Genomic DNA, 15,693 nt, shown 5'->3' with positions numbered 1-15,693 from the left:
ATCAGCACACATGGCACGCCACAGCACAGTGCCCCAGTCAGGCTTTCCTATGTGGCCCTGAAAAGTCATACTGGACCAACCGAGTCAACAGCAGTGATCTTCAACAGTTCCAGAAAGGAAGAGGACCTCTTAGTGCTAAGCACTGCTGTACACAAAGTAGAGACATGGCCTCTGCACAACGAGATCACAAAAGGTCAACAGAGCAGATGAAAGGAGTGCTGAAAGGTGTGAGGGACTAGTAAGTTCTTATCCCACCTTTCCCAGGGTCCTCATACCTCTCATAGCCAGATGCCACCAGAATCCCTTCTCTACCACACACCCTCAAACAGCACATGGCCCTTTCTGGTTTTGGATGTGGAGGGATGGGAGAGAATGCAGGGCTAAGCTACTGAAAACAGTGAAAAGACAACAACTACAGGACAAATCCTGCTCCCTGGAGGGAGCATGTGATACACAAAGTCAGTTCCCCATGCTCCTTGCTCTCTGACAGATTTCTGAAAACAGCTCTCTTCCTCCATCTCTTAAGCACTTGCTCTGAGTGACTCAATACAGCAGGTTTAGATGTGAAAAATGGGATCATCTTGTGGTTACAAGAAAATGGCCATGAGCTGCCAGCAGCAGGCAGCCAGAGCTGGCACTTACCTTTCACTGATGTGTTCTTCAAGCAGAAGCAATGACAGGTGTGGGAGTTGGTTGTCACCAACAAAAACTCATTGCATGTTGCAAATGAGGTGATGTTGGAAGCAACCTGTAGGAAAATGATGAAGTTTATCACAGTGGGACAGGAAAGTTGTCTTTGGCAGAGGAAAAGGAGGGGCAAAAACTTTGGTACCTCAACATCATTAACAAAAAACCGGCATCGATCTGTGAGGCCCAAGATCACCTCCTGTGAATAAAAAGGATGACAAGTATAAGCTATCAGAGTTCACAGCCTTCAACGTGTTTCACAACACTGACTAGCACTGGATTGAAGTACCTTATAATTAGGTACTCAGTATCTCACATGAATTACTTGGAGAAGCTGGACAAGAAGTCAAGCAACCTCTATACCAGCAGGGCTTTACTTAAGAGTCTTTACACACTTCTGGCTGGAAACCCAGCTTGGTCTACCCTGTAACAGAAACTGCACAGTAACAAAATAGAATCAGAAATTTAGTTTTCTATTCAGCAGTGTCTGGTCCAAGATACCAGACGAAAACCATAGTACAGAGCAGAGCAAAGCAACTCCATACTGCATTCACCTGGATGTATGCTGAAGGAAAGAAACCGTGAAACTACCAGAAAAATAGCTTGTCATTCCTTAAGCTGTTGTAACTACCAAGAAGCCATCACCAACAGGGAACATCAGAAGTAGGAGATCTGCAGTAACCCAATGCAAGCCATATTTGTTAATAGGGTAAGTTCAGATAAAACAGAGCAAAAAGCTACTTTAAAAGAAGACTAGGGCAGTGACTGCTGGAAATTTTAAATCTGAAATTTTTCACTCTTCAATGACATTCTTCATTGTATTCATAGAATGAGGAGATAGGGTGTTAACTGCAAGCCATCAGAAATGCTCTAGAAGACAAGGGAATATATGCTCTCAGCTCTGTATAGGGCCTTATGAAGAATGCCATTAAGAAGTATCATTGGACCCTGGGCAGAGGATCATTGTGCACAACTGATACAGAGAACAACAGAGTAGGGAATTTTATCTCTCACAGTCTTACTTACTTCATCACTGATCCTTGTGATAGAAGTCTGCATGCAAGGGTAGGGGAACCAAACCGCAGAGCCACTGCTAGTTTGCCAGGGCTGAAGGACTGGAACAGAAGCCTCTAAAGAGCAAAGAAGATCAAACCGTTTTCCAGCCAGTCAAAGATTCGGACATTACAACCACATGACATGTATTTCAAGAAAACTAGAGCTGGCAATAAGCTACACTATCTGACAGAGAAGAGGAACGCTGACACAGAAGTCCAGGACATAGCAAACAAGAAGGTGGTAGCTTCTAGGGGCTCAGCAGCACATTTATTCCACTGTGGAACAAAAGAGAAGTGCTGAGGATGTGGCAGTCAGTCAGCACTTCTGAAATCACTAAACCAGTCATCATCTTTTCAAACCATAAAGCCTGAACTACCATTCTCAACAACATGAACAACTTCTTGACACAAATCACTAATTTTGGCCCATTCCTGGGAACAGAGGGAGCATGAAAAGCAGAACCAACTACCAGCAAGAGTCACCCGTATCCCTGAAAGACAAATCATCTCATTAAACCTTTTCAGAAATCTCCAATAACTACGTCTCAGACCAGGTACTTTAATAGGGCCCAGCTTACCCCACAGGTATTTCAGGATCTGTCCATCAGCCAGCTGGAGAGCTACAGTTTTGGTCACTGGACTGCAGCACAGGCTGATCACTTCTCCATGTACGGGCACAGACATCCTGAAGCAAGACACAGAAGACAGAGAACATCAGCCACAGGAGATACACTTTAAAACCTAGAGCCTGCATTTCTTGTGGCCAGATGGACGGATGCGCACCTCCAGCATGGAGGGATACCTTGCTCACATAAGGATTTTCTGCAGTCTTTTCACACCTAAGTCAGCTGATACTGGCACCACAGAACACCAGCAACTCCAACCAACAGTCATTTGCGTAACTGTGCTAGTCACTGCACACTTAAGACACACAGCAAAGCCCACACTTCTTTTGTTCTAATCTACAGTTCATATGCAAATCAGCCTGTCTTTGCTGTGTGAGTGCTACAGAAAGCAACTCTCAGGATCCCTTTGGGAAGCAGATTTCTGTATGCCAGCTGGCTTTCTTTTGTGATCTGCTTCTAGTTGAACTGATCCCACAAAGCCCAGCAGGTGAGAAGAAGATGGAGTAACAAGCACTACCAGTCCCCTTCTGGACATTGATAATGGTGGACAAAGGGTAGAATGGAGGAATGCAGTTCCCTTGAGCGCCTGGAATTCAGAGGAACAGAGACATCCTGTACTGACACAGGCATGTAGCATATACTGTCTTGTCAGGCTGCATGTAGGCACTAGGATTACAGGCAGGTGCTGACCAGTTGGCAGGTTCGTGAGCTGTCTGATTCTCCTGCAGGAAGACAGCAATTTCCCCAACCCACAAACTCCAGGCTGCATGTCTACTGAGAGACATGAATTCCTTCTAGGCACTGTCCAGAGGGGGTGTCAGACTTCACCCACAACTGACTGATCTCTATACCTTAAATTCAGGCACTCTTCTTTGGCTCCAGCCCCATGAGGCACTGCAGTCAGATGATGAAGGACAGACTGAGCAGTATGCTGACCCTGACCAACCACCAGGAAGCTGTCATCTGGCAGCCAGGTGAGAAATCGCAGTCCCAGAGGATTCATCACTTCGTTGTAGTCGCTGCCCACATCAACTCTGTCACAAAATAAAAGAGACTGGGAAGCAAATAAAATCTGATTTCAGTAGGCCACCTCATGGGAGAGGCAAAGGTCTTCTTAGGCACAGCCTGGCTCTTCAGACACACAGCCTGGCTAGGAGGGCTCCAGTGCACAAACACAGTCACCCAAAGCATGAATTCTGCCACAGGCTGGGCTGGTGACGAAGGATGAGACCCAGGGAGCACCATTTGTTTTTCCCAGGCAGTACTGCTCCCATGCCAACTGTGTATAGGAACAACTACAGAACAGGGTGGGTTTTTTTTATTTTGTTATTGTTCCTATGCCACACAAGCAGCTCTGTCACTCAGTGTGCCATGATCATGGGCCTGGGCACTGCACAGCCATTCCTTTCGCTCTGGGAGGAGCACAAAATCCAACACCACAATGCCAAGAGCACCAGGCACAGTAAAGGCTATCAGGACCAAGACCTCATTCAAAGGCACTTCTCAAGATAAACTGCCCACTGTGTCGTCCAGTCCTTAGCACTAGTTGCAGCCACAGTGTCAGCACAATGAAACCCCTTTATCTGACAACCTCTTCAGAATCTTGAGACAACTGGTCAGAGGGGTGACCTCTAAAACATCCAGCCGGACACTACTGTTACAGTGTACTAGGTTCTACATTACCTGTAGGTTTTATCCAGATATGGTGTTTCCATAGCTGTTTTAAATCCACTTCCACCCACAGCTCCAAATCTGACAGTGGGGTCATTCACTAAGCTCTGCCCTAGCAAACACAGAACAAAGCAGAGTTTAGAGATTCTGCCAAAAAAGCACACCCCCCCGCCCGATCTTCATTCTTATAAAAAAGTAGATGTTACAGGAAACTCCTATGAAAGTCAGAAAACACCATCCCTACAACAGCCTCATCTCACAGCACACTGAGTATTACACTGTATACAGCACTGCTTTGGGAGGTGCTGGCTGCCTCACATACACTCTAGGCAGCTGTTCTCAGACATTTCCAGTGTTAATCAGTAACATGCCATCCAAACAGAGTACACAAGATACCACCTGCTGCACTTTACTCAAGCCAAAGCTGGGCTGGGGAATATTAGCAGCATAACCACATATGCTTATGCGCTGAATGCTGGCTTCTCACAAAGCCAACACACCACCAAAATACTCCTCTGCTACCAAAACTACTGGAGATAAGAGAACTGAGCTTCAGCACATAGCTGAACCAGATACATCTCACTCCTGACTCCTAAAAGCTTAAGCGACCATCACCCTACTAGTCCCCCAGGGTATTGCTGTCAGGGACAGAAGGCTGGCTGCCTTTAGCAAGACAGTGCAACATGCTCTCACCATATCTGTACACAGAGATCTTGTTATCAGCATCCAGGACAGCCATGTCTCCACTACGTTTGGGATCTGTGTGAAATGCAACCTGATTAACAGCCTGTTGGAGCTGGAGCTCATAGGTACACATGGGTGGAGGCACCACAGCATGTCGGAATGCTGTGACAAGCACTTTATCTGTGGAATAAAAAGAGAAAAAACCCACCAGCTGTAACACAGTCCAAATGCCAGCGATGCTTTTGTTAGTAGGAAAAATTGAAAGTAGGAACAATGTCACAGGAAAATACAGTTGCCGTGCTTTTAGCAGTTAACTCCATTGAACCACCTCTGAAGCTTCCATCAATTACATGGTGTCCCTCATAATCAGATTTGTAGATAAAAGAGCTAACAGAAGAACTACCAATAATCCCATCCAGACTGCATCCAAAGACTACGCCACCTCTTCTGACCCTACAGCTGTAAAGCAGTCTCACTGCTTACCTCCGTCTATGACAGCCACATTTGCCACATGCTGGCTGTTCTCCCCCATCCCATGGTCTGTGGTCCAATGCCAGTCATAGAAGAGGTAATGCCAACCCTGGCAGAGTAGATACAGTCTGTATGGGTTCTCTCGGTCCCACAGCAGCGACACCAACTGATTCTTCTCCAAGCTACCAAAATGTAGACTTTGCTTCAGGTACCAGTGATAGTTCCCTGTGGTCCACAGCTGAACTATAGAAAAACAAATGGTTACTACAGACTGCTACTTGACATCCATCTCAAACCCTCCCCACCACCACTGCTCTTCTAGGGATGGCTTAAGTGCAATGAAAATAATAATCCTAGCCTTCAGCACCCAATCTGTGTCATACAGCACCCAGCAAAGCCCAATAAGAAAACTTAACAACAGACTTAGTGCAAAAGTCGGTCCTAGAATTCTTTGAGCTCTCCTTGGGAAAAGGTACCCATGTTTTACCAGAGGCTCACACACCTTTAGCATCCCATTAATACCTCTTCCAGTTATCCAGTTATAGCAGCCTGGAAGATGCTTTGAGCTCAGGCTGAACTATCAATTCTTCCTGACCTGCACATGCATCTCAAAGCTGTAGGTAAGCCTCCCCATTGCCTCCTAACCTGCAGAGAATACCCACTGCCAACCACATCTGCAGGCAAGTGTAAGAGCCAGAGCCTCACACAGTGATCTCACCGTAACTGTTTGGGTTGGAGTTTTCCACCTTCAGGTCTTCCAGCCATATAGCCAGGATTGTAGAATCTGCATTCCAAAGCAGTTCATTAACCTGCAGAAACAAACACAGCTCTTAGTGATACTGTTGCTTCTGTGTAGGGTGGGTATGCTTGCAATTGATTTGCAAGACCATGAGTTGCTCCTTATTTTTAGTAATGTAAGGTGCATGAATTAATATACTAACATAGCCCTCATGTACTGCAAAGCTCCCACTTGAAGCAGAACCTGTCACAGTGGTTCCACACAGCTGAAGAGGTGATACAACTACAAAAATGACAGCACTGTTCTCTTTGCTTTCCTTGGCGCTGAGGAAGCATCTGCCAAAAAGACCTCTTGGCATCCAAACACAGAAACTGAAGTACACCCTAGCAGTATTTTCTCACTTCCCTTGTTTGGGATAATGTATTTCACCTTACTCTTGCACCAGCTGACATCCTGAACAGTGTTTTTTAAGCATTTGCCTTGTAGAAAGTATACCAAGACCAGAACAATCCCTCTGTATTGTCTCTGAATTAAGGGCCTGCAGAGAGCATTGCATATTCTCCAGAGGCTTCTTCACTGTTCTCTTTTCAGGTAATTTTTTTCCATTAGGACCAGCACTAAGGGTTAAGTTAAAAACTTCCTTCTAGAATCTGGAAAAGATCTAGTCCTCCTCCCCATTACACTCCAATTAAATAAGTTAATAATAAAAGCCCAGACACAGCACTTACTTTAACCTGCCCTTTCTGGAACGGGAGGGTGAACTCCCCGTGAAGAAGTCCGTTCTTCTCAAAGAAAACCACATCATAGCTGTTGTTTTTTTCTTGTGTGGATGCTATCAGGTTTCCAGAGGGCCTTAAAAAAAGAGCCAAATGAAAAGTGATTGTTCACCTAATCACTAGCTGTCATTTTAAAAACACCAATCATCTTGCATTTTCTCCAGAGACATGAAGAAAAGGGCAGCGCTGTTCAGACAAAGTCATAGGTCCAACACAGATATTTTCCAAGGCTCATGATATGGTCAGGTGAGCAAGTAAATGTCAGCACTGGGAAAGGGACCTGTAATATTCCTCTTTATACAGTTGAGTCCAAAACTGCTTGACAGTGAGATTTTGCAAAGAATCTATCCCTTCTTCCCACATGAAATGCAAGTACAAGGTTTCTCAGGGTGTAAAGGGCTACCCTTCTTCATGCTGGATCAGGAGGAAGCCTTCTGCGAGTTTTGGGAAAAATAAAGAAACACAGGAGAAATGAAATTGATGCTGACCAAAGACTGTGACCAGGGAATAAAAAGCGACACACTGTGGCCAGCATGCAGACTGCTTTGCTACTTACCTCCAGGACAATGCTTGTTCTAATCCTGAGACAGGCTCACTTGTTGACTGCAGCACAAGCTCTCTGTTCCATACTCGGACCTTCCGAGCACCTACAGGTTGAGAGAGCAATGAGACAAAAGTCTAAGAAAGCACTGGGAAGAGACTTTTCTAATTTTATGAGAGTAGGAGAGCAGATTTTGATGCACATGAATAAAAAGTTTTCTCTTGCACACCTTCGGGGTAAAAACTTAATTCTGTCTCAGGCACTTCTCCCACAGTAACTCTGTGACTCTAAAGGAACTTAGTAAGAATTTCAGTCTGGTGTGGCTCAGTCATAGCTGTTTTCCCCTCCAACTTTCACCACAGAAATGTGAAAATCAAGTGTAAGATCCTCTCTCATCTGAAGTACTGAAGGCAAAAACCCAAACTACTTAAGGGCAGTGCGGTCTCATGCAGGTCAATGTGTTGACCAATAAATTTAAAACTGTTAGGTAGTATTTATCATGGAAGTCACACAATTGCAGCCTTACAAGAAATGTATGTGCTCATCATCTCTTTGGCTTTAGGGCAAAACCTAGGGAAAAGTATTACCGGTACCTAAACTAAGATGTGCAAGGCCAGACTGCTAGGATGAGGCACAGTGGCTACAGCAACCGAAACAGATTCATCCATTTGGCACTGGGAGCCCATCAGAGACTGCTTAGGGTTTAAGCAGTGATTTAACACTGGTGAATGAAGAGTTCAGGTAGTAACTACCCAGTAGTAACCTCTCCTCGCTTCTCACTGGACTGAAAACCAAATGGCAAAGAAAGTGTTCAAAAGAATGTGCCTGTACAATGCCTCTGAGAACACCAAAACAGATACTAGAGCAGTTACCTAGCCGAACTCATCCTTGCTTCAAGTGGCCAAGAGACCATGAACACCAGCCAGTTCTTGCCTTGCCTAGTTTCTGCTTAAGAAGCCTCTGACACATATTGGCATTTCAAAGAAGTTTGGTCCCATACCTGTCTCTGGACAGACAGCACTCACTGCAACAAACTGCCCATCCCCTCTCCATGTCACCCGAAGCCTGCCGTCATCCCAGGATGAAGTAGGTGACACTTCCTGAAGTCACACAAAAGAAAGTTGCATCAAAGATTGGGAAGGCAACTGCTGGTTTTGTCTAAACAGACTGTATTGCTAAGCCAGCTTTTTTAAGAGCCTTGGCATGAAAGTAATCCATTAAAAAAATCTTAAGGCTGCAAAGTTAAAAATTCATTACTCAATGTTATTTTAGGAAATCCTAGAATTAAAACTGTAAATCCAATCTGCTCCTCCTGCAAGTGCATATGACTGTCTTATTCACATGATCACACACTATCCTTCCCCTCCACCAGGGTCTCTGCTTATAAACCAGCTGTGCATAAACTGGACCCAAGGGTGAATCAGGGTTCATGACTGATGCCTGCAGTCACATCCCCTAGGAAGGAGAAAGGCATGCCATCCAGGCAGTCTGTACGGCAAGACAGAAGCTGGGATGAGAAGTAGTGATCTTCCAAGCAAACAGGTTCTTCACAGAACACAGGAAAAAAACAACTCAAAACAGAATGCACATAAAGAGGCAGTTGTTCAAAGAAAGGTTTAACTTTGTCAAACTAGGCACATTGTCCCAGATACAGCCTAGCCTCATCTCGTTCCTACTAACAGTAAAGCTGGAACAGGCCACATTTCATGTCTCTATATTCCAGCCTGCCAGGTTTCAGCAGGACAGTTTTAATTTGAAACTTAAAAGACAGTGGAGTGTTTTAGCTACCTGATAAAAGTGTTAGACAAAGGAGCGAAGAGCCAAAATGTGTATGTCCATGGAGCTGCCTCACATGACTGGCGATGCTCAGCAGCCCAAACCCCTCTATTCTTGCCTTTTGGGAGCTCAAACTACTACTAATTCTGCTCCTCTCAGCCAAACAGCATGGTATTTCTCTTGGTCATACGAACAATTCAATACATAGCACACATTCAGCAAAATCTGTTCCACCAACTCTTAAATATGGCTTTACCTCTGCAAGCACTAGTGCTTGCAAATCTTTCTTTCAGCTCTGTACAAACAATCATAAGTACTCTCAGCTGCAGCTTGAATAAGGAGAAGGACAAACCCGCTGGATTTCAGATAACAGAAACAAACAGAAGAAGCCTATGAGGACAACTACCAGCAAGGTGCTGGCAAGCTGGAACCACAGGAATAACAGAAATTCCCTTTATACATGTTCTCCCAGCGACAGCATGGACCTAACATAAAAGAACAAGTACAATACCGTCTGTTTGCGATGCGCTGCCTGTTTTCCCTCTGATCCATGAAACTGTGTTTCCTTTTTACCCCAGCCAAGAGCAACAAACTTTCCTGAAAAAGAAAAAATCATTGTAGTGGAAGATTTACAGCACTACCCTGTACCATGTAGTAAACACTACCACAGCTCCAAGACAGCCACAGCTTCCATTGATGTTTAATTCTGAAAACCTGCAGGAAATTCACATAACCCAGGAAGTCCTCTAGTTCAGGAAACTTCCCTGAATTTACACTGACAAGTAAAATATTAGGGTTCCCCCATAGCTGCCCAGCAGCATTAGTCTAAAACGTCTCCTGGGCCCTAGTAAGTGCTCAGCTCCCTTTCTTTACTTTCTATGTGCTTACAACACACCAATGACATCAGTTTGAACAACTTCATTTCAGTGCACCTCTCACCTTCCCCAAACTCATCTTGGTGGATCTGCTTCTCAGTAATTGGTTCAAAATCCCTTGTCATCATGATGAGTGTTTGCTGACCTGCAGGGCAGATGTTAAATACAGCATTGGTAATGGTATCTCCAGCAAATAAAAACTTGATGTTTTCCTATTGTTGTGTCATGGACTTGAATATAGAAATATTTCTAATGGTTATATGACACTGAAGAGAACACATCCTTCAAAGCAGAAAATCTCAAACTGGAACAGAACACTTTCAAGTCTCTCTCTTCAAAAACATGCTTCCTGGCCTAACCTTAAAAAGTTCTTTCCACATTCAAAATAAGCACCTGGCACCGTTAAACATTTTCTCTCAAGATATGAAAGACAAGGTGATTGGGAGCAGCTGGCACGGGTTTATGAAGGGAAAATCGTGCCTGATGTCCTGATAGCCTTCCACAATGAGGTGACTGACTTGTGGACACGGGGAGACCACTGGATGTCATTTATCTTGATTCTAATATGGCTTTTGATACTGTCTGCCGTAACATCATCATAGACAACCTCATGAAGGACAGGATGGATAAGGGGACAGTGAAGTGGACTGAAATCCAGCTGAACTGCCAAGCTCGAAACCTTGCTATCAGTGGCAAAAATTCCAGCTTGAGGAATTCCATCAGTGGCATGCCCCTGGACACCAGAGCCAATGTTTAACATCTTCATTAATGACCTGGAGGATGGGACCCTCAGCAAGTTTGTAGATGACACAAAATTGGAAGGAGTAGCAAGTACACCAGAAGGTTGTGCTGCCGTCCACAGGGACCTTTTCATATAGGCAAAATGGGCTGTCAAGAACCTCATAAAGCTCAGCAAGGGAAAAAGCCGGGTCCTGCACCTGGAAAATAATAATCTCAGGCACTAGGACAGATTGGGAGCCAAGAGGCTGGAGAGCAGCTTGTCAAAAGAAGTGGCCTGTGTTTCTTGTGGGACACCAAGTTGAACATGAGCTAGAACTACACCCTTGCTGCACAGGTGGCCAACCGCATCCTGGGCTGCATTAGGAGTGTTGCCAGCAGGTTGAGGGAGGTGATCCTTCTCTGTTCAGTGCTGGTAAGACATATGTGCAATGGCAGCTCCAGTTTTGTGTTCCCCAGTACAAGACAGACAAGGACATAAGTCCAGCAAAGTGCCACACAGTTGATTAATGGCTGGGAGAATCAGTCACATGAGGGCAGGCTGAGAGAAGTCAGGCTGCTCTGGAGGGAACACTAAGGGGGAATCTCATCAGTGTGTATAAATCTCTTATGTGGAAGGTGGGGTACAGTGAAGGACAGAGCCAGACTGTTAGTGGTGCTAAGGACAGCACAAAAGGCAATGGGCACAAACTAAAATACAGCAAATTCCATTAAAACACAATAAACCAAATTTTTACTGTGAGGGTGGTCAAAGACAGGAACAGCACGCCCACAGAGGTTGTGGGGTCTCCGTCCTTGAAGATACCCAAAACCTGACTGTGCATGGTTCCCAGCGACTTGATCTAGACAATCTGCTTTGAGCAAGGGGGTTGCAATAAGTGATCTCCAGAGCTTCCTTTCAGCCTCAAGTATTCTGTGATTCTGTTTTGCTTGAGGCTAACTTTATTTGCTAGGTGAGACACATCTGTAGCCGAGGTGAGCCTGTGACGTGTGTATTTCCTACAAAAGGATAAGAAGTAGGTTTTTTTACTAAGAAATCAAATGGGGATATAAAGCAGAAGCCTTTTATGTTTTAGAAGCAAGATTAAATATACTTCCTTGGAAGGTCTGAAAGACTAATTACGGTTCTGTAAAACCCAGGTTTTTGGGTCTGAATAGCTTCTGCCTGGACTACCAAAGCACCTCATGAATCATTAAATGGAAACTCACATATAGGATCAGGTGGGGTTTTTTTTCTCTTTAAGCCCGAGTCCAAATTTCATAACTTTGCATTTTGTCTCTTCTATGTTAAACTTAACTGTGTTTTACATTTTGGCCATAATTTGACTCCTAAAGGCAGAAAGTTTACAGGCTGTTGTTGATACCTGTTGCAAGCAAAACAAGCTCTTGGTCAGGACTCCAGCTCATGGTACTCAGACCACTGTCCACACTTCCAACGCATTCCACCTGCAAGACCAAAATCAGATCACAGAAGTGCAGAATACTAGTGCAGCACCATCCCAGCAGAAAAGCAATCAGTCACCAAGGCAGGGAAATCCCTTCCTGCTTAGAAAAGTCACAAGTCTTACTTTACCCTTTGTGTTAAACGAAACAAAACAAACATTTCTACTCAAAGATGGTTCCAGAATGTTTACGTATGACAGCCCAGATAATCTAGAGATTAGGATTTTCCACGATACACAGTTTTAGTAAGAGCTCTGCTCTGCAGCTCTCAGTCTTATGTCAGTATGTATAAAGTTAACACTAGTATTGCTGAATCAGGTCTGTGGTTACATTGGTAAACATACTTAAATCACAAAACACAGACATAATAGTTCTTTCCTAGAGAATTCCAATGGGCAGGTAAGGGACACTATATCCATTAAAACTCTGACCAGCTTGCATGCGCTGAACTTGATAACTGTATATAGCTGCACTAACTTCAAAGTTCATGAAAAACTGGGCCAGTTTTACTGGGCCATTGTGAGTATATAAGCAATAGCAGTGAGCAGAGAACTTCTGTCATGCATTGTTACCCTGATTTGCGAAAGGCACAGAACAGAACAATTGTGATAAGACAGCCAGATGATACCATTCAAGGAATTAAGCTTCAGTGTCACAATCTTTACAGGTAAACAAAGTGGGACTGAGCACTGGTGGGCACAGTAACTGTCACTCACATGCAAAATGTTTCAAAACAAGCACAGTAACCTTCAAGACTTCTTTCTTGGTGCTCAGATTGCACCAGAAAAACTTTAAAATTGAGAAAGTAAGCCAAAAAGGCTTGAAATAAAGGATCTCAAGTTAAACCTCAACTCTGACCCAGAAAGACTGCAAGACAATTCTCAGGTACCACATCTTTTGTTAAACTCTATTCCCTTATGACAAGTTTTAAGTTGCAATACGGGATGCATTTTTCAGGTACAGCTGATTGTCTGTTTAAGTGGTATCTGCAAATGAAACCCAAACAAGAACAAAAACAGGTGAGCTGCAAATAACCACAATCTGACAGCTAACCCAGGCAGACCACTACCATCTCATGCCTACCTACACCTGCACTGTTGGGCTGATGCAGATTTCAGAGGGTGCTGCTGTGGTATGCAAGAGTCTTGCTGAAGATTGTACACATCTGACACTGAGGAAGGAAGAGAAAGCAAGGATCTCAGTTCCTGCCATGTTTACTCAGCTAAGATATTTTGCTTTCCCTTTGGTGTTTTCTAGGGCTTTTTATTCCAAATGTTATTCAAATCACAACACACAACATTTTATCCTCTCTTCAGTTAAGGCATGTCAGCATGATGTTCTGTACTGACCGATAATAATAAACAAGGTAGCTACACTATGAGTTATGAATGGATTACTTTATTCTGTACCTAGTCTCAGCAATATCCTATTTCTGAAAGACTGTCTAGTGGAGCATGTGCTGCTGGGTGTATGCAACAGACCCCTGAGCAAACATACATTACTAGGGCTGTGGACAGAGAAGTCACCATTTCAGTTCTGGTTCTTTTACAGAGTGTGTATTTCGTCCTTAATCCTGCTCAAAGCTCCCACAAAAATCAGCTCATCTGTTCAGAAAAGGGAGACTAATCACAGCTATGTAATATACAACCATCCCCTGAAGAAATTAAAAAGTGTCATCCTTCCTTTTGAAATCCCTCAGTATTGTTGTGTCCTTCCTGCCATGTTACCTGCTTTGTGCTGAGATTGCACAGTAGGATGTCTCCAGCTGCTGTAGCAACACACACACACTCCTGCTCTGGAAGATCTTCAATACCCACGATGCAGCCACTTCCATCCTCGGGCATGAAACCCTCCGCAGTCAAGGAAACTTCTCTTGTCACCTTGACACAGAGAGGCCAATCACTTATTAAGTACATACCACTGGGATTTTTTCAGAAATGACAGAGTAACATCCATGAGTATATTTCACCGTACTGCAACTGCACAAAACATTACACAGCAGAAGTGACTATGCACATAGCACCAGGGAACAGACGATGTGCAAGTATGTATCTTCACTTTAGCACTGGAAACTGTGAAAGTCTTCTTACATTAAAGAGTGCTAGACAGACAATAAGAAAACTCAAATAAGGGAGCAAATAATAAATGGCAATAGTATGACCTCCAATTTGTCTTGCCATTGATCTTTCAACCCCTTTTTCAATATTTCTTAATGTTGACACTGTGTGAAGAGGTAAATGGGTAGATGTCCCAGTACTTTTAAAGGGTCATTGAGACTTTACAGACGCAGCATAAAGAAATTAAAAGGAAAACCACCTGGATGTGCATTCAGGCACAGAACAACAAGAAAATTTTAGCTAAACTAGCTGTCTCTAGCTTAGCTGCATCAATGTTTTACACATCCAGTCATGTGGAAAAAACCCACAGTAATAAAGACCAGAAGTAATGCCCCCTGCCAAAACAGAAAAGGAAGCTGATATACTTAGCAACTTCAGATAGGCTTCAGAGGTTTGTTTTTTTTCTAATTCTAGAAAGATTTCAGTTGATATGACTTCACAAACAGACCACAATGGAATTTTCAGAAAACACTCTTTCTTAAAAATGAAATTCCAGGAAAGCCCAAAAGTTATTCTGTCAGCTAACTTCAGACCTGCACACACTGAAGGAGACGCCTCAAGAGTTGCATGGTGCTTCCAGAGAAGGCGCTGCAACAGTTCTAACAGGAATTCATGGCTCAACTGCACTTTTTTTCTTTAGCGATATGTTGGGGCTTTTTCCCTACAGCACGGTGTCAAAAGCTTCCTCACGTACTCTTCAGTAGCCCTTTGCCTGTTTGCTTCTATTTTGCGAGTTGTGTCTCCGTTTGCCAGATTAGGCTGAAGGTCACCACAGGAATGACCCCCGTCAAACACGACCCCCCTCCTGGAGGCAGATTTAGCATTTTAAAAGCACAGCAAACTGCTTCAGCCACCCAGATCACCGCGCAGCCTCAGAGCCCGCTTCCCCGGCACCCTGAGGCAGCGACAGGCGCTGGAAGGAGCCGCAGGAGGCTCTAAAACCCCGCCACCACCGCTACGGACAGCGGGACGCACCCTCGGGCAGCCGCCACCCCCCGAGGCGGGCACCCACGGGCTCCCGCTAAGCGGGGCCCAAAGGCTTCACCCCAGCTTTGCAACGGGCGGAGCAAAGCCGCCCCAACAACACGTCTGCAGCGACGCGCCACAGCCGACAGGCACGGGCACGCTGCCCCGAAGCCACAGCCCTGACAGCGACAAGCGGGCACGGCCCCCGGTGCGCCCGGGGGCGGCTCTCACCGAGTCTCCGGCGGGGCCCAGCTCCAGCAGGCCGTACTGAGAGCCTACGAGCACCGCGCCGCGCTCGGCGCTGAGGCAGAAGCACTGAGGGGTGCCCAGCGAGGCGGCGGAGCGGCGCCCGCCAGTCCGCAGCAGCCGGAGGTTCCTCATAGCGGAAGGGTGCTGGGCAACGCCGCGCTGCTCACGGCGCCGCCATCTTCTCCACGGCCGGCGGGCGGGCTGGCGGCGCCAGGGCGCATGCGCGGGGCGGGCGCGGGCGCAGCCCGGCGGCGCGGGCTCGGTGCGCGGGGGGCGCAT

General features: G+C 45.3%; 1 protein-coding gene across 1 annotated transcript in view; it reads right to left on the bottom strand.

The window, feature by feature from the left end:
* Positions 1-15,628, bottom strand: part of ELP1 (elongator acetyltransferase complex subunit 1) — a 31,829-nt gene extending 16,201 nt beyond the window's left edge. Inside the window, exons 1-17 of the mRNA XM_013297083.3 lie at positions 15,397-15,628; positions 13,810-13,962; positions 12,004-12,085; positions 9,966-10,046; positions 9,538-9,623; positions 8,251-8,350; positions 7,266-7,356; positions 6,662-6,785; positions 5,913-6,003; positions 5,207-5,437; positions 4,733-4,903; positions 4,052-4,151; positions 3,220-3,402; positions 2,321-2,427; positions 1,714-1,817; positions 833-886; positions 643-748 (exon numbers count right to left, since the gene is read on the bottom strand). Of these exons, the coding sequence (XP_013152537.3) occupies positions 643-748; positions 833-886; positions 1,714-1,817; positions 2,321-2,427; positions 3,220-3,402; positions 4,052-4,151; positions 4,733-4,903; positions 5,207-5,437; positions 5,913-6,003; positions 6,662-6,785; positions 7,266-7,356; positions 8,251-8,350; positions 9,538-9,623; positions 9,966-10,046; positions 12,004-12,085; positions 13,810-13,962; positions 15,397-15,546 (2,014 nt within the window). The 5' untranslated portion in view covers positions 15,547-15,628. The remainder of the gene's footprint in view (positions 1-642; positions 749-832; positions 887-1,713; positions 1,818-2,320; positions 2,428-3,219; positions 3,403-4,051; positions 4,152-4,732; positions 4,904-5,206; positions 5,438-5,912; positions 6,004-6,661; positions 6,786-7,265; positions 7,357-8,250; positions 8,351-9,537; positions 9,624-9,965; positions 10,047-12,003; positions 12,086-13,809; positions 13,963-15,396) is intronic.
* Between the last annotated feature and the right edge of the window lie 65 nt (positions 15,629-15,693).

The sequence above is a fragment of the Falco peregrinus genome, chromosome Z, assembly GCF_023634155.1.
Source record: "Falco peregrinus isolate bFalPer1 chromosome Z, bFalPer1.pri, whole genome shotgun sequence".
In the NCBI taxonomy this organism is placed as follows: domain Eukaryota; kingdom Metazoa; phylum Chordata; class Aves; order Falconiformes; family Falconidae; genus Falco; species Falco peregrinus.
This window is presented reverse-complemented; position numbering and strand designations above follow the sequence as displayed.